Source organism: Thamnophis elegans, chromosome 5, assembly GCF_009769535.1.
Source record: "Thamnophis elegans isolate rThaEle1 chromosome 5, rThaEle1.pri, whole genome shotgun sequence".
NCBI lineage: Eukaryota > Metazoa > Chordata > Lepidosauria > Squamata > Colubridae > Thamnophis > Thamnophis elegans.
Genome location: NC_045545.1, coordinates 33,794,131 through 33,812,505, shown reverse-complemented (window position 1 = coordinate 33,812,505; position 18,375 = coordinate 33,794,131). Strand labels below are relative to the sequence as shown.

The 18,375-nt window shown below is 36.7% G+C and overlaps 1 protein-coding gene across 8 annotated transcripts in view; it reads right to left on the bottom strand.

The window, feature by feature from the left end:
* The window catches only part of TUT4 (terminal uridylyl transferase 4), a 50,041-nt gene that overhangs the window by 1,916 nt on the left and 29,750 nt on the right, over positions 1–18,375 (bottom strand). For 7 of the 8 annotated variants that reach the window (XM_032218196.1, XM_032218189.1, XM_032218193.1 and 4 more), the window contains 2 exons: positions 17,572–17,687; positions 16,808–16,913 (listed from right to left, as the gene is read on the bottom strand). In XM_032218196.1, coding sequence (XP_032074087.1) covers positions 16,892–16,913; positions 17,572–17,687 — 138 coding nt within the window. In that variant the 3' untranslated portion in view covers positions 16,808–16,891. Of the gene's footprint in view, positions 1–682; positions 860–4,504; positions 5,016–6,692; positions 6,794–16,751; positions 16,914–17,571; positions 17,688–18,375 lie in introns of those variants that run through there. The other variant, XM_032218197.1, reaches the window with a different exon arrangement.

Genomic DNA, 18,375 nt, shown 5'->3' with positions numbered 1-18,375 from the left:
CTAAAAGAAAATTATTGCAGTATATATGAAATAAATTCATTTTATATTTCATGTACATTGAAAATTGAGTCTAAAAATGTTTAGAAGTGCTGCTGCAGAAAGGCAATAGTTCAAAGGGAAAAAGACTAAAACACCAATATATTTGTAGATTAGATTTATAAAAATTAGCTTCAATCTCATTTGTTAAATGTTTACTTTGAACGATAAATGCCTTAATATATACATAAATTAATTTAAAAAAATGTAGTTTTGGGTTGAACTGTGAAGTCCTTGGTGCCTCTGAGCTTGATTGTTTGTTTCAAATGTCAACACCTAGTTCAGTAATGAAATGTCTCCAAGCAAATACATACACCAGAAGCCGTGTAGGTGTTTCTGGTGTATGGAATACTTGCTGCTTGTTAACCTAAAATATGTTAACTCCATATAAAAACACAGATTTTATTTAAATATCAGTAAAAATTAATGTAGCAAGTTAATAAAGAGGTGTGCCATATTAATTCATATAAATATTCAGAAATTTACTGTATGAAAAGTTCTGTATATAACACATTTCTTATATGTGAATACGGACTCAAAAAACCATGCTTTTATTTCAGTCTATTTCAGAATATATTAAGAAGGACTGCAGCCACAAAGAAATTGAAGTTATCAAAGCTGTATAATTAAACTCTCCTTATCCTACCTTGAGGATAGAAAGGTTTGTTCAATGGGTAACTGGCATTTCCCTGCTGCATGTAGTTTGGAGATATACTGTAAGGCCACGTCCCTCGAAGGAGAGGAAAATGGGTAGTAGCTCCATGGTCCCAAGGAATAGGTGGAGGTGCATTTCCTTTACCAAACTGCCCTTGGAAGCCCTGATCTAATTTTCATTTACAAAAGGAAAAGAGAGGAAACACTGTAGATGAAATTGATAGCTTTGCAATACACCAGTAAACAATAGCATTTACTCTTTGAAAACTAATATTTAATGTAAGCATTGATGTAAATAAGATTGGATATATTCTGTACCTATCAATAATGGTTTTAAATTAATTGTTTTAAATTAAAACCATCACCCCAGCTAAGACATTTGCAAAATCCCAAATTGAGGAAGACTGATAAAAGGAATGAGAATTTTCAGTTTTCAAATGTTAAAGCTTATGGTTAATATAGTTATGCATAATTGCTATAGTAAAAGAATATTGAAAATAGCTATTTGTTTACATAAAAAACTATTTTACTGTTTTAAAAATCAGAAATTTTACATCAAGAACATTGCATATAACATTTAACTGTGGATCTGTTTTGAGGAATGATGGGCTTGATGCAAAATTTCTGAATAAAAAAATTAAACAATTGTTTCTGATTTACAAGTATCTCATATATTTCATATATGCAGACAACAAGTAGGTTCTACAACAATTTTTACACATTTCTTTTCTTTAACAACACCCTAGGCAAACTACAGAGCAATCCTGCAAATTTAAATTCCTTTGTATGTCGAACAGCATTATGCTGGAGTCAAACTAACCGTTTTATTCAAAAATGAATGAAAAAAAAATCAAACCAGAAGCAATTATTAAACAATTTGATGCAATCTCATTTTTTTTTCAAAAATAGAAATAAAGACATATTCTGAAAATACAGAATACTTGATAGATAGTACTTGATTTATGACCACAATCAGGAAGGGATTTATGGTAGGTTGTGACATCCACAGTTTTTGCAGTGGTCACTAAGCAAATCATTTAGAACCTGTGTTTATTAAAAGCTGCAATTTTAAGTCTAAACCAGATTCTAGCAGAAAATACAGCAAATCATGATGATAGGATGCTGCAACCAGTTATAAAGGTGATCCAGTTGACAAATGCCGAGCATACAGTCACATGACTGTGGTGTGGTTGGCACATTTTACAATGGCCAAAAGTGCTTTATGTTTCTGAAGTGGAGGTTTATTGGATTTATATGTGCCGTATAGCATCCATTCTGGATCCATCAAAATTTTGAATGTTGTAAGCAAACAGTCTTAAGTCAAAGACTACCGGTAAAGAGAGTATGAACACATCATTTTGGGAATCTTTGAACTATCAAGAGTTTTTTGTAATATTTTATTGATTTGGTTTGATAACTTCTACTTCTAAGAAGAAAAACAAACCTAAAGTAAACCAATTTCAATTTATTGACATTTGTATGCTGCCCACTCCCTTGGGACTCTGGGCGGCTTACAGGTAAGACAAAAACATATATAAAAATTAAAAATGAGAATACAATGGTTAAAATTTCACACCATGTATACTGTTAGGATGGGGCTGGATACTAATCAACAGCCCCAGGCCTGCCGGAACAGCCAGGTCTTAGCAGCTTTACAGAAGGCCGAAAGAGTAGTAAGGGTCCAGATCTCTACGGGAAGATCGTTCCATAGGGCCGGAGCAGCTACAGAGAAGGCCCTCCCCCGGGGAGCCGCCAACCGACATTGACCGGCCGACGGCACCCGGAGAAGGCCCAATCTGTGTGATCTTATTGGTCGCTGGGAGGTAAATGGCAGGAGGCGATCTCTCAGGTAGCCAGGTCCTAAACCATGTAGGGTTTTAAAAATAACGACTAGCACCTTGAAGCGCGTCCGGAGACCAATGGGGAGCCAGTGCAGCTCGCAGAGGATAGGTGTAACATGGGTGTATCTAGGTACACCCAATATCACTCGCGTGGCTGCATTCTGGACCAGCTGCAGTCTTCGAACACTCTTCAGGGGCAGCCCCATGTAGAGCGTGTTACAGTAATCCAGTCTTGAGGTGACGAGGGCGTGAGTGACCATCCGAAGGGCCTCCCGGTCCAGATAGGCCCGCAACTGGTGCACCAGGTGAACCTGGGCAAAGGCCCCCCTGGTCACAGCCGACAGGTGATGTTCTAACATCAGCTGCGGATCCAGGAGGACACCCAAATTGCGGACCCGCTCTGAGGGGTGTATAATTTCACACACACCCCAGTTAAGAGGTGGAATGTCTGGACCATCCTTGGGAGGGTGCATCAATAGCCACTCGGTCTTGTCGGGATTGAGTGCAAGCTTGTTCGCTCCCATCCAGACCCTGACAGCCTCCAGGCACTGGCACATCACTTCCACTGCTTCGCCGAGTTGGCACAGGGCGGACAGATACAGTTGCGTATCGTCCGTATATTGGTGATATTTAATCCCGTGCCGGCATATGATCTCACCCAGCGGCTTCATGTAGATATTAAATAGGAGGGGGGACAGGACCGAGCCCTGCGGCACCCCATATTTGAGGGACCTAGGGGTCAATCTCTGCCCTCCAACACCGACTGCGACCTGTCCGAGAGGTAGGAGGAGAACCACTGTAGGATGGTGCCTCCCACTCCCACCTCCCGTAACTGTCACAGAAGGATACCATAGTCGATGGTATCGAAGGCTGCTATGAGGTCAAAACATGAATCCTTCTAAACTTGTTGAGGTTGAGGTTTGTTTTATTTATATGCTGCCCTATTCCCAAAAGGGACTCAGGGCGGCGAACAACTCAAGCGGGAAAGGGAACACACAAATACAAGACAAGCATTTAAGATAGCCAACAACCACACCTGTCGAGAGGGGAAGGGAGCTCATCAACCCCAGGCCTGCCGACACAGCCAGGTTTTAACGGCTTTTCGGAAGGCCAGGAGAGAGGTGAGGGTCCGAATCTCCGCGGGGAGTTCGTTCCAAAGGGCTGGAGCTGCAACAGAGAAGGCCCTCCCCCGGGTCATAGCCAGATGGCATTGGCTGGTAGACGGAACCCGGAGGAGGCCGACCCTGTGCGATCTAATGGGTCTTTGGGAGGTAATTGGCAGCAGGCGGTCTCTTAAGGAAGTATGTTCTAGGAAGTATGGATCAGAGTCATTGTCAGATGAAAACAGAACTATAAAACACACCAGCAGTAAACACTGGTGAGCCAATGGTGAGCCAAAATGTATCAGAACACATTTCTGACCAGCCACATTGTATAAAAAGGTATAAAATTCATGCTGGTTCATAAACTAATTTATCAAAGTTTCGATCTAAGTACATCAATCTGTAGGATCTTTAAATAAATTGGGTGGAGTCAAAAGAGCTAGACATAAAGATGTGCTGATACCAAGCCACCCTTCATCTATCATATATATCACTCCGGTCCCATCTTAAGCTACTTTTGATACTATTTTTAAGAGTAGCATTAAATGCAACATGAGAAAATACAAATGAAAAACAAAATGGGACAAGTTGCTTTCAGCTTATGCCTAGATCTGAGGTGTTGATTCTCTAATCCAGTTCACTTTTGCTAGCAGTTTTTCACTAGATCATCAGGCTTCTCTTTCAACATCATGTCTATATATACTTTTCAGCTATGTTAATGTCTTGGCCTAAATATTAAAGAAATTAATTTTCTTTAAAGCATTTTCTTATAAGCAGCTGATGAGCACAATCAAATGAATGAACTCAGAAATGGTTAGCAAACAAAACATAAGTATTTGTACAAAGCAAGTGCCAATAGAGGAAAATTACCTGAATTCCCCACTGTGCCATTGTTCACCAGTGAGCTTAGAGTCACGGGGTTGTGCCAGGGTCCCTCATGAGAAGTGCTGGGGATTCCCACAGGCCTGGCAGCAGGTTGTGCAAAGATGATACTAGGATCATTCAAGCTTATGGTGCTCGGATTATTGGGTGGGTTGCTGCTGCCAGCTCTCACCGAAAATGGAACGTTTGTTGCGTGAGGATTACCCGGTGCAGAGTGAATAACAGGCCAGGATGTGTTAGGAAATGGAATTTGGTGATGGTGGGGCATTTGAAATATCCCCAAATTAGGCAAGGTGGAATACTGACCTGGGGGAGATTGGGCAAAATTAAATAAAGGCAGCTGGACCTGGTGAGGCGACTGTGCCCCTTGTTGGGGCGGCAGTGTATGCTTAGACTGGGATATTGATTGAGGCTGAGGCTGGTTAATGGAGGCTGGTGGAGAAGAATTCTGGGTAAATTGCTGAGGCTGTGGAGAGTAAGATGGCTGATGCGAATCAGACTGGAGAAGTGGGGAAAAAAGAATTGGATTTGGATTAGTTTACCAGTGAAGTGATTCACTGTGCTCCCAACAGATAGTTACCAAAAGGAACTTTTATAACCCCATTTTTACTGTTTCAGCTCAAGAAAATGAACAAAAGATAGTCCTTTACTTACAATTGGGATCAGAATTTAGATTGACCAAACATATCATTAAGCAAGATGCCATGTGACTGTTTCATTCAATAACCACAATCCTGGTGCTCCAGATTGGGATCATTAAGCAATCTCATGGTGTTTTAATGGACAAAGTCCCAGCTAAGGAGTTCACGGTGCCTCAAGGGTGGGGAAAACCCCAAGAGATTCTGTATGGCTCTGAAAATCCATAATTTGACTAGGATTAGCAGGATTTTCAGTGCAAGAGCAGAGATACATTTGTAGATTGCCTTCACAAGGTCTCTCCTTACTACTTGAGGTAGCCTGCACTCCTTATATTACTACTGCCTCTTCACTTTGGCACCTGCTGAATGAAATCCAAGTATGCAATTCCTTAGGAGAGACAGGCCTTCAGTGAAGTAAGTTTGTAAAGGAGCATCTCCAAGCAAAACAACGTTACAAGGATCTAACTTCTTCTGTAGGAATCTGCTTGATGGTGTGCAGAAGGGGAAGAAGGAGATTGCCTGCAAGGCGAAGAGGAAAGAAAAGGGAGAAGAAGTGTGTTTTATCAAACTTTTCCTCTCCATCTCCCTCCTGTTCTGCCATGCCTTTCCTGCCATCCAGGCTACAGGCACATACGTTATTCCGGAAGGATAACAAATTTATTTCAACAAATTTCCACAGCTCCTAAGCAGTTCTGTGCATGGAGCTTTAGTGTGCTTAGATTTTGGCAGGTATCAGAAAGGAGATGCAGCAGTAATATAAAGAGCATGGGCTGCCTCAAGCAGATTAAGGGAAGCTCTGGGAGGCCTACCACAGGTCATACTCAAGTATCTCTGTGCTCGGGCACTGAAAATCTTTCTTGTTAAAATCGAAGTGGAAAGCATTGTTTTTGAGAAAAACACAGGGAAGATTACAGATGGAGATCACAGGAGTGTCAGGTGGCTGGTAATCAGTCCTAAATGTGAACAGATTGCCAACTACCCATATTGCAATAACATGAAGGTAGCAGGGAGTGCGCATGGGACAATTTCTGATGATCAGAAGAGTGTTATGCTTCTTCTTAGGCCATCATAACTTCTAAATAGTCGCTAATCAACTGGTTGTAAGTCAAGGACTATCTCTAAATTGTTTCAGTGGTTCAGGTTTTGTACTTAAGGTTTCTACTAATAGAAGATTTATCTTACATACTCTTCTGATTAAGTTCTCTTTTAAATAAACAGCCAGCTACCACTAAAGTAAAACATGTAACTACAAATATTACCTTAAATTTTCATACTGCAGTAGCATATTCATTAATTCAATTCTTTCAATTACCAAAAAGTCTTAATCTGTGATTTTTGAATATGTTTGTATGTGTGTGTATAATAGCTTAAGTAAGAGAGCTATAAATTGGAAAACAAACTACTGACCTGTCCATCAGGTGTTTCATTGTAAGAATCATAAGTACTGATAACTACAGTTGCTATAGGTTTCTTTTTTACTGTCAAGGCTTACTACTTATAGAAAACACATTCATAAAAACACTGAAAATACAACTTACACATTCTGATGGTTGTCTGGTGCGCAAGGGTCTTTCCACCTGCGGTTGAATTGATCCAGTGACTTGCGGTGAATTTACCAAAGTTCTGACTAATTGAGAAGCTAAATGATAAAATACAAAGAATGTATAGTGTAATTTAAATTAAGTGACCAAACTTCAAATAAATAATATAAGTGCAAAGAAAGGCACATTTACAACCAGAATTATATTCATGGCTCTTTAGCAGCAATGCTTTATGCTAGGGATAAATCACAATGAATATTTTTTTCCTACCTTTAGGGGAAATTACTATTGCAAAACTCACAATATTCATAATTACTACTTGTTTGGACCCTTCATTCTTAAATTACCAGTTATAAACATTCATTTATTAATTTGTTTACAGCAAGATTTTAAATTCATGTTTGCTTAAGTTAACAAAATTTTCTTTTTGAAATTATTTTTGAAAAAATATAGGGAAGAAGAGCTGCTAAATCAGCATTATGAGGGGCTTTGAAGAATGACAAACACTTCAAGACATTGTGAAGATTAAAACCAGAGTAGGGCTAGAAATTATTATTGCAGGTCATGAAAAAATGCAGCATGAGAAACAGGCTAAATATACAGCAATGACTAATAATCATGCATTTAGTTTGTAAAAGATATTTAGAGGGAAAAACCTGTCTACAATAATTCTTATCAGTGATGATTTTTTATTTTTTATTTTAAACACATAAGCACATCAACAAAAACAAACACATAACTTAAAAACAACATAGGAACAATAAGTTCCATCGTATATCATACCGCAGTTCCGAATCGGTTTCTTTGCCGTTAGTGTTTTTCCTACTATACATTTCTATCTTTCATTCATAATCTCCTTATTCGTTATCCATTTTTATGTACATTTCTTTATTTATTTAAACTTAGCTACTTATGACCAAATATTATTTACCTATATTATGCTTTATATTTTTACTGTCATTTATTCTCTTACATACAGATTATAGGTATACATTCACATAATTATTCTTTTTCTTTGCCATTCTTGTATTATTATTATTCCATCTGGAAGGTTATAAGGTATAGTTTAAAATGCTTTGTTTACCATCCTTTGCACCTGCTAAGACACCACCTCGTTTTCTCTTTCTTTTCTTTTCTCCCTCCCTTCCTTCTCTACTTCCTTCCTTCCTCGTCTCTGTCCCCTTCTTCCTTCCCTTACCTCTTCCCTATTCCTACCCTTTTTCTTCTCCTTCCTACCTTCTCTCCTTCTCTTTCTTTCTCTTCCTCCCTCCTCTTCTTCTTTTTCTCTCCCTTCTGCCCACCTTCCCTTACCTCTTTCTTCTTCCCTTACCTCTCCTCCACACTTCTTCCTCTCCTACATTCTCTCCTTCTCTTCCTCTCTCTTCTACCCTCCACGCCTTTCCTTTCCTTCGTCCCTCCATTCTCTACTTCCTTCTTCCCCTCCTTTCCTTCCTTTCTTTTTCTATTGTTATAGGTTGTCTCTTTCAGATCCCAGTTCATGTTTTCTTGGGGATGGTATTTCTACACACCCAACTTTGTTTCATATCCTTTCCTTTTTTCTTTAGGATTCTACAGTCTATTTTCCAGCTATCATCCTCATTTGAATTCACAAATCTTGGCCCCCTTGTTTTACTCATAATTATTATTTTTGAGTGTTATTCTATTTTTTCATTTTATTCCTTTGCTCCATCCAACTATACCAATTATCCCATATCCAATAAAATTCTGATTCTTCTTTTCCCTGTATTTCTTTCGTTAATTTATCCATTTCCACACAGTCCATAATTTTTCTTATTATTTCATCTTCATTTGGGGTTAGTTTATTTTTCCACGTCTGGGCGAAAGCGATCCTTGCTGCTGTAAGTATATGTAATATTAGATATTGTATTTCTTTTTTGTATTTCGTCGGTATAATTCCTAATAGAAAGAGTTCAGGTTTCCAATCTAACTTAACCTTTATTATTTCTTCCAACCAATTTTTGATCCTTTTCCAGAATTTTTTTGCCTTTTCATAAGTCCACCATAAATGATAATATGTGCCATGTACCGAATCACATTTCCAGCAATTTGGAGAGGTATTTGTTGAAATTTTGGCCAACCTTGATGGTGCCAGATGCCATCTATAAAGCATTTTGTACTGGTTTTCCTTGTATGGAATTGATAGTGTCATTCTTAAATTTATTCCCCCAAATTTTTCCCATTTGTCTAGTTCAATGTTATAGCCAAAGTTCTGTGCCCATTTTATCATTGGTTCTTTTACAATTTCCTCTTCTATTTGATACTTCAAGAGGAATTTGTATATTTCCCTATCATCTTTCTGTCCGGACTTTGAATAATTTTATCCAATTCGTGTGGTTCTGTTTCAATACCATATATTTTAGTCTCTTTATTGTATTTAGTTTTAATTTGGAGGTAAGTTAGCCAATCAACTTTCATATTCTGATCTGCCAATTCTTCAATTGTTTTTAAATTTCCCTGTCTGTCAATTAGATCTCTGTATTTTAGGATTTTGTTCCAATCTGTAGAATTTGGGTGTGTCGTTCTTTCTGTTGGTGATAGCCAATTTGGGGTTTTCACATAGTGGATTTTTTGATTTTGAGCCATTGTTGCAGTAAAGTTCTTCTAATTAAATGATTTTGAAAGTATTTGTGCATTTTATGTTTGTCATCCCATAAGAAATTATGCCAGCCTGCCTGGAGGTCATGGCCTTCTAAGATCAGAATTCTTTTATTTCTTTAACTCAATCCAATCCTTCATCATTGTCATTGTTACTGCAGTTGCGTATAGATCCCAATTTGGTAGTGCTAAGCCTCCCCTCTCCTTGCTGTCTTGCATTGACTTTAATTTGATCCTTGGTTTGCGTCCCTGCCAAATAAATCTGGTAGTTAATTTCTTTAAATCTTGAAGGAATTTTTTACCTGGACTAATAGGAGCGGTTTGCAACAGGAAAAATATTCTTGGTAAGATATTCATTTTAATTGTTGATATATGTCCCATAAGTGATAATTGAATATTCTTCCAATTTTCTAAATCTTTCTTTATTTGTATCACTAATTTATTGTAATTATCCTCTTTGTGGAACATTTTGCTGACAACCAGATCCCCAAATATTTTACTTTCTTAGTTAACTGCAATCCGGTTGCTGCTCCCAGTTCCTCTTCTTGCTTTTTTGTCATATTTTTAGTTATAATTTTTGTTTTGTCCTTATTAATCTTTAGTCCTGCCACTTCACCATATTCTACTAATTTTTGAATTAGTTCCAAACTAGATTCTTTTTTTTTTTAAATAAATGTTTTTTAATTTTAGTTTAAAACAGGTACACATCTTTCTTTACATCTGTAAAAAATATATCAATCAATTACAGATAAGTTTTGGTACATCTCCTCCACAGTCAACCAACATAACTCATATTAACTAAGGCATTATTATATATCCATTTTCATTTAACTGTAATTATTATTTAACAATATTGATGAAAGTAATAATCTTGACCAATCCCTGCCCACTCCGGTGGGAGAGGAAAAAATCAAAAAAAAGAAGAAAAAAAAGGACAGATAAAAAATAAAAATTAAAATAAAAAATAAAAAATAAAAATAATACAAAAAAAGACAAAAACGACAAGAGACAAGGCAGGAAAACGAAACAAAACACAGGTGTCTATCATGAGAAAAAAAAGAAGTATATCAACTGGTTACAACATGCTTTGGTGCTTCTCTTCCATTAACTCATATTAATTCAAATATCTTAACTCGAATATTTACCATATCAACATCATTATACCTCCAGTTTTAATTACCTATGGTTATTTAAACATCCTTCATCCTTAGCTATGCATTACATAATTAATCCATAACACATGCTGACAATTCATTTACTTATTTATAAAATCCTCTATTATCATCAAATCCTCATATCCTATTTTAGCTGGACATCCATAATATTTAATTATATCATATATCATAACATTTTCCCAGTATTGATTAACATTTGATTGTATGTATTTTATTTAGTTTTTAATAGTGATAATTATTGTATTTAATACTCTTTATGTATAATCTTCCAATTGTTAGTTATCATATCAACTCCACATTATATACATTACTATCAATATCAATTATTATTCAACTATATCTGTTACAAGAAAAAGCAATTAGGTTTAACTAGTTTTCAATTGTGTTCTTCAATCTATCAGCCAGTTCCAAATTATATATATTACTGTCCATATCAGTCATTTTTCAGCTATATCTATTACACATTAAGGTAATCAGATTTAGCTAAATTTTAAATTACGTTGTTCCATCTATCAGCCAGTGTCTCTCCAATAGCAAGATCCTCTCCAGCCAATTGCCATGCGTTGGATAAATTTACCAAATGTTTTCATAATCAAATCCAGACAAAGATATTTTGGCACCTTTGGACTCTGAATGTCATTGATGAAATAATAATAATGTTGTCCTGGGCTTGTAAAATTTTCCAAATTAACTTTAATTCTCAAGGGTGGATTTTCCATTCCTCCTGCACTCTGTCTTTTTAAATGAGTCTTCTTTATAGCTTCCCCCCTCCTTTCTTCCTCTGAGATAAACCAGACACCATTTCTCACATTTTCCGTTTGTATTTCAGGAGCATTTAAACATTCAACAATCTCAGTTTTTGCTTCATATTTTAAAATCAGATGATCCAATTTTCTTTCCAGTCTTTGATAAGAATCAAAAAGTCCTCTACATGCGGAAAAAAGTCTCTGAAATGAAATCTTAGAGGTATTTTGGGACGCCATGATGTGTGTCGCAGTTAGAAATTGCAAACTCTTTTTTTTTTTTTCCACAGACTTCTTAGTCTCTCACAGGCTGTGATTGTAAACAAAGCCAAGTAGTAAAGTAATAAAAGCGTCGAATCGTGACGGGCTAATTAGTAGAAAATAAATTTTACGATCCACTTAAGGAGATTCAGCGGGGGGAGGGTGTCGAGGAGTTTCTTGAAGCATTTAAGAAGTAAAGTAACCACCAGCCATAAATCCATTAGAAAAAGCCAATTCGCCGCTAAATTTCCCTGTTCTTTGGTTTCAGTTATCTTAAGTTTTTAACGCGAACAGTCTCTCTTGGATAATAAAATCAGCTTACCAGATGACATCACTTCTAGCATTCTTAGGGGCAACCTGCAGTTTCAGTTAGCACGCAGCTAATCCAGAAAGGAATTGGCACGAGGAGTTAATACCCCCCCCCAGAGATTTGCGGGTATCTCTGAGGTCCTGGGTCTCTCCCCACCTTCACTGTCGTCTCCGGAACAGCTAGAGTTCAAAGAACCCGTCCAAAAATCCTTCGGTATAGAGGAATTTCAGGAGTAGCCTGATACTCCATCTTCTCACTGCTAAGCCCCGCCTTCTTCCAAGCCCCCAAACTAGATTCTAATGGGTCCTCTAAGGCAAATACTAAGTCATCGGCAGAGGCTTGGACTTTATATTCTTCATTTTTAAGTCTTAAGCCTTTTATTCCCTGGTCATTCCGAATTTCATTTAATAAAGTTTCCAAGGTCAGTATAAATAGCAGAGGAGAGAGGGGGCATCCCTGTCTGACTCCTTTTTTTATTTCAATCTTTTTTGTTAGATCTCCGTTCATCAGAACTTTGGCTGTCTGGGTACTATAAAATCTTTCTATCATTTTTGTAAATTTTTCTCCGAATTTCATCTCATCCAATAGTATTGTTATAAATTTCCAAATTACGTTATCGAATGCTTTTTGTGCATCAAGGAAAACCAGTACCATTTGCTTTTCTGGTTGGGCCTCATAGTACTGTATTATGTCTAGAATAACTCTCGTGTTATTTTTCATGTGTCTATGGGGTAAAAAACCATTTTGGTCTGGATGTATTCGTTCATTTAAGACCTGTTTAATTCTTTCTGCCATAATTGCTGCAAATATTTTGTAATCGGAGTTTAATAATGAGATTGGTCTGTAATTTTGAATTTCTTGTAGATCGGTTTCCTCTTTTAGGATTAGGGATATTATTCCTTCAGTCCATGAATCGGGTATCTTGGCTTTTCCTAAAACCTCATTAAACATTTCCACTCTTAGCTCCTCCAATATTATTTTGTTATATTTGTACAGTTCCACCGGTATTCCATCTGGTCCTGGTGTTTTATTATTTTTTTGATTCTTCAGGACTGATTCCACTTCGGTTAACGTTATGGGTCTATTTATTGCCTCCCTTTGTTCTTTTGAAATTGGGGTTATCTTTTCTAGATTTAAATATTGTTTTACTTTAGCTTCCTCCATATATTCTTGTGCGAATAGTTTTGTGAAATATTTGTGAATAATATTCTTCTTTTCTTCCGCTTTGAAGCGAGTTCTTCCCTCGTCATCCTTTAATTGATATATCATCCTTTTTTCTCTTTCGTTCTTCAGTCTATATGCCAGCCATCGTCCTGGTTTGTTGGCATGTTCAAAGTAGTTCTGTCTGACTGTTTTGATTTTCTGTGCTAATTCCTTTTGAGTTATTAAGTTGATCTTATGTTTTATCACCTCTATTTTTTCTTTTTTAGTTTTATTCTTTGGATCTTTCTGTAGTTCTTCTTCCGCTTCTCTAAGTTCTTTTTGCATGCCTTCTTGTTGCTCTTTTTGCTTTCTCCTTTTTCTCGCCATATAGGCAATCGTAAGGCCTCTTGTGTATGCTTTCATGGTGTCCCATAGATTTTGAATTGAGGTGTCTTCTTTTTTGTTTATTTTAAAGAACATTTTTAATTCTTTCTCTAGCATTTCAGTGTATTCTGTCTCTTTTACAGTACTTGAATTCATCATCCATCTTTTTCTTCTTTTTTGACCTTTCCATCTTATTTTTATTGGGTTATGATCTGCCCACTCATTTGGTTCTATTTCGATTTCATCTACTTGATTACACAGCCCGGATGAGATCCAAACCATGTCGATTCTTGATAGAGATTGATGGGGGCTTGAATAAAAAGTATATTGCTTTCTTGCTTTGTGTCTTTCTTTCCAAATATCCTGTAATTTATATTCCTTTACCATCTCAAAAAAGGATTTGGGTAATGTATTTTTTTTTCTTTTTGCTTTCATAGTCTAGTTTTTTATCTACTATTGCGTTATAGTCGCCAATTAAGCAAATGTTTTCATGTTCTAATTCATTTATTTTGTTATGTAATTTCCTATAAAATTCCTCTTGTTTCTGGTTCGGTGCATATATGACTATTAATAATATTGGTTTTTCTGTTGTCTCTAGTTCAATCATTAGCATTCTGCCTTCTTCATCTGAGTAAACTTCTTTGGAGTTTATTTCTTCCTTTATATATGTTGCTATCCCACTTTTTTTTAATCTGCCAATGCTGTATATAATTTCCCAAGTTTTTTGTTTTCCAGTAGATTCCTATGTTCTCTTTTAATATGCACTTCCTGTATACAGACTATATCTACTTTCAATTTCTTAAGTTTATTAAACATCTGGGCTCCTTTTTTGGTGCATTCAGTCCATTCAGGTTTATCGACACAATTGTTATTTCTTGATCCATCTTTAGCTGAAATTGTTTCTTTTACTTCTAGTTTGTATCTGACTTTTCACTCACGCGCCTTCCTTTTCTGCTCTCTTTCTTGCCTCTGTTCTTCTCTCCTGCTTCTTTCGCTGTCTTCTGATGTTTCTTCCACTTGACTTCTGTATTCTAGTTCCTCTTTGCTTCCTTGTTTTCTTCATAGAATTTGTGTGCTTCTTCTAAATTCTCTTTTATCTTTTTCCTCGCCAAGATACCAGAACCCCTTCTGGTACCAGCCATCTGTACATTATTCTGTTTTTATTCAACTCGTGTGTTTCCCTGTAGTATAATCATCTCTTCTCTGGTTTTTTTGTACACTTCATCTCTGGCAGTTTTCTTAGTGAATCTTACATGTACTTCTCTCGGGAGCCTATGTCTCCTTGCATAATTAGTATTCACCCTGTAAGCCTCATCAATAATTCCTCTCACTTCCTGTTCTGTTTTTTGCAGAAATTCAGTAAGGATATTAATCATTTTTTCTTTCAGATCTTCCTCCTTCTCTTCCGGTATGTTTTGAAATCTTAGGTAGAATGCCTTTTTTGTTTTCGAGTCGGATTATTGACAATTCCAATTCTTTATTAAGTTGCCTATATTCTATTTCCATTTTTCCCATCTTCTGATCTGAGTGTTGAATTTTTTCTTCCATACATTGGATTTTCTGTTCGTTGATTGTTAAGGCATTATGTATCTTTTCAACTTTATCGTCTACATTTTTGATTGTTCCTTTCAATTCCTTTCAATCTCATTTCATTTTTTAATTCTTCGTGATTTTTCCTTGTCTCTGCTTGGCTTATAGCCAAGGTCTCCTGTATCATCTGGAGCATCGATTGAATGTTTTGCATCGTAGGTGCTGGTCCCGCTGATTCTGCCATCTTTTCCCCTTTCTCCAACCCCCACGCACTCTCCATTGTTTTTTTATTTGAGGAGGGGGGCATTGCTGAACTCACATTGGGTATGGTCTTTTCCCCTAATTTTGATGAGGTTGCCATTTTTAACCCCCTTTTTTGGTCTTGCCCACTATTGGTTATAACTTTTATCTTATTTATACATTGTCAGTAATATCAATAATATATTATAATTATTATAATTGTATAAACCAATATTCAACAACAATTCCACAATTATCCTTCCTTGGTATCACCTTTCAATACTTAAACAGTCCTATGTAATAATACTAGTAATATTCTATTTGATTAATTTGATTAGTAAATATCATAAATTTATATATCACACCCTATTCTTATATCAATAAATGTCTCTCAGTTTTGTCGGTTGTTCAATATTCAGTTCTAATAATTAGTCTCTCTAAGTCACTCTCTCCTTGGTGTCAGTGTTAATGTCCACGAAGCAAAAGACAGACCTCTATTTCTTGTCTCTGGCACTGCTCCAAGCTCCTAGTCAGCTCAATATCAAATACTTAAAAAATTCAACCCAGGGGCAGAACTGGTAAGCAGAAAAAAAGGGAACTCCGTTTGCCAACCCGACTATTATGCAGTCACTTCTTTAAACCTTCCAAATCCTTCCGGCAAATTTTATTCCCTGAAGTCCATGTCGGGATTTTGTTCTTATTGTGGCTGATCTTAAGGTTCTTGTGGCTGTCCCTTCCTGTCCGTTCTAACTCAGCCTCTTTGCACTGCTTCTTTTCAGCAAAATTAAACTGTAAAAAATAGCCTCTCTCCCGGCTCCTTCTTCTCTCAGCTCACCCACTTTGCCAGTTTCGCGTTGCTTTCCTCTCTGGATTGTCGACAATAATAACAAGCACCCGAATTTGTCTGCTTCTATTTCTGTTTCTTCCTTCTATGCAGCCGCCATTGCTCAGTCCTAACCAGATGGTAGGATATTTCTTCGTCCGTTTAGGGGGGTTTCTCCTATCTGCCGGGGGATTTGTCTTACCACCCCAGCATCTGCAGAATATCCCCTTTGATCTGCTGGTCTCTTTGGGATCAGCAGTACTCCAAAAGTGAGCCCACACGAAGAAATTAGAGTTAGGGGTTAGAGGAGCTCCCTTACCCCGCTCTAGGCACAGTGACGTCACCATCAAATATGGTGGAAAAAATAATTTAAAACAAGGGAGATAATAGTTTTTCTATTTATTCCAAATACAATTGCATAATTAACATTGTATTAACTAATTGCATTAAAATTATTTACTGAAAATGAATAAAATACATTGCTTTGGTATTATGCTTCCTGAAACTCAATCTTAGATTTAAATAACTACAGATTAATTAAAAAATAATTATCTATTCCAAAGAAGTTAGTTGCTATAGATGCACAACTGCTTTTGCCACCATTACAGGACAATCTGGCATCATACTTGGTAATATTGCACCCATCTTACCAATCATTTCTTGGATAGCAAACTCCCTTGAAATTCCTTAAAGCCAAGTAAAATTATGCACAATCCTTGATGAACAACTAACTTAGCAAAAATCACATATTGGAATCAATCAGGACAAAAGCCGTAAAAATAGAACTGGAAAGACAGGATACCAGACAGAAAATTGGAGAATCTATTTTACCTGCTACACCATTGCTTCTTTGTCTTGTTTGTTTGAATTCAGGACAATCTCTTCTAACATGTCCCATGTCACCACACATAAAACATCTCTTTTCTCTGGTATCTCTTTCTTCCTCCTTTACTTCCTTTTCATCATCTCTTTCATTCTCTTTTTTTCTTTACCCTTAAGAAGAAAAAACATAAAAGATGCATTATAGTATCCCTAAAAAATGTTAAAAAAATGTAAAAAAAGACAAGAGGATGTAGGTGCAAAGCGAAAGAGGGAAGGAAGATTTTGAAGACCACACTTGGAATACTTCATCCAGTTTTGGTCGCCACGATGTAAAAAAAAAAAATCACAACTCTAAAAAGAAAACAGAGAAGAGCAACAAAGATGATTCGGGAACTGGAGGCTAAAATACTTAAAGAACGGCTGCTGGAATTTAATGAAAAGAAGGACTAAGGGTGATATGATAGCGGTGTTCCAATATCTCAGGATTGCCACAAAGAAGAGGGAGTAAACCTATTCTCCAAAGCACTTGAAGGCAGGACAAATAGCAATGGGTGGAAACTAATCAAGGAGAGAAGCAACCTAGAGATAAGGAGAAATATTCTGACAGTAAGAACAGTTAATCAGTGGAATGACTTGTCTCTAGAAGTTGTAGATGTTCCAACTCTGGAAATTTTTAAGAAGAAATTGGACAACCATTTGTCTGAAATGGTATACAGTTTGCTGCCTGAGCAGGGGGTTGGACTAGAAGAGATCCAAGTCCCTTCCAACTCTGTTATTCTGTTATTTCCGCCTCAGTTTATGAGAGAGAGAGGCATATGTTTTTACTAACCTTCTTCTTTTAGGGCAATCCTTCATATAGTGACCAATTTTGCCACAGACACGACAACACCTGTCATTTGGGGCCAGTTCTCCATCAGTTAATACTTTGGAGTTGAAAAAATATTCCTGAAAAAGTTGGAAACATATATTGTATATTCAATTTCCAGAAAGAGAGCATAGGTAATAACACATTTATGTCTTACTAATGAAGTCATTTATTAAGGCGAAAGGTGTTTCAACCAGATATGCAAAACTTCAGTAGTGAATGTGTACATATTATTGGTCCCCCCCCACATGTGTGTGTCTGTCTGTGTGTATCTATATTTATTTATTTATTTATTTATTTATTTATTTATTTGACTTATATACCGCTTCATAGGGCTTTCAGCCCTCTCTAAGCGGTTTACAAATTTTTTAGCAAATTGAGTCAGCAACTTGCCGCCACAGTCCGGGTCCTCATTTCACCCACCTCGGAAGGATGGAAGGCTGAGTCGACCTTGAGCCGTGAGATTTGAACCGCTGAACTGCAGATCACAGTCAGCTAAAGTGGCCTGCAGTACTGCACCCTAATCACTGCGCCATCTCGGTTCTTCTATATAGTTTGATATAACTACATCAAACTTTTATAGGCTTATATTTCTAAGACAGCATACACTTCTACATAGTAGTTAGTTAGTTAGTTAGTTAGTTAGTTAGTTAGTTAGTTAGTTAGTTAGTTAGTTAATTAGATGGATGGATGGATGGATGGATGGATGGATGGATAGATGATAGATAGATAGATAGATAGATAGATAGATAGATAGATAGATAGATA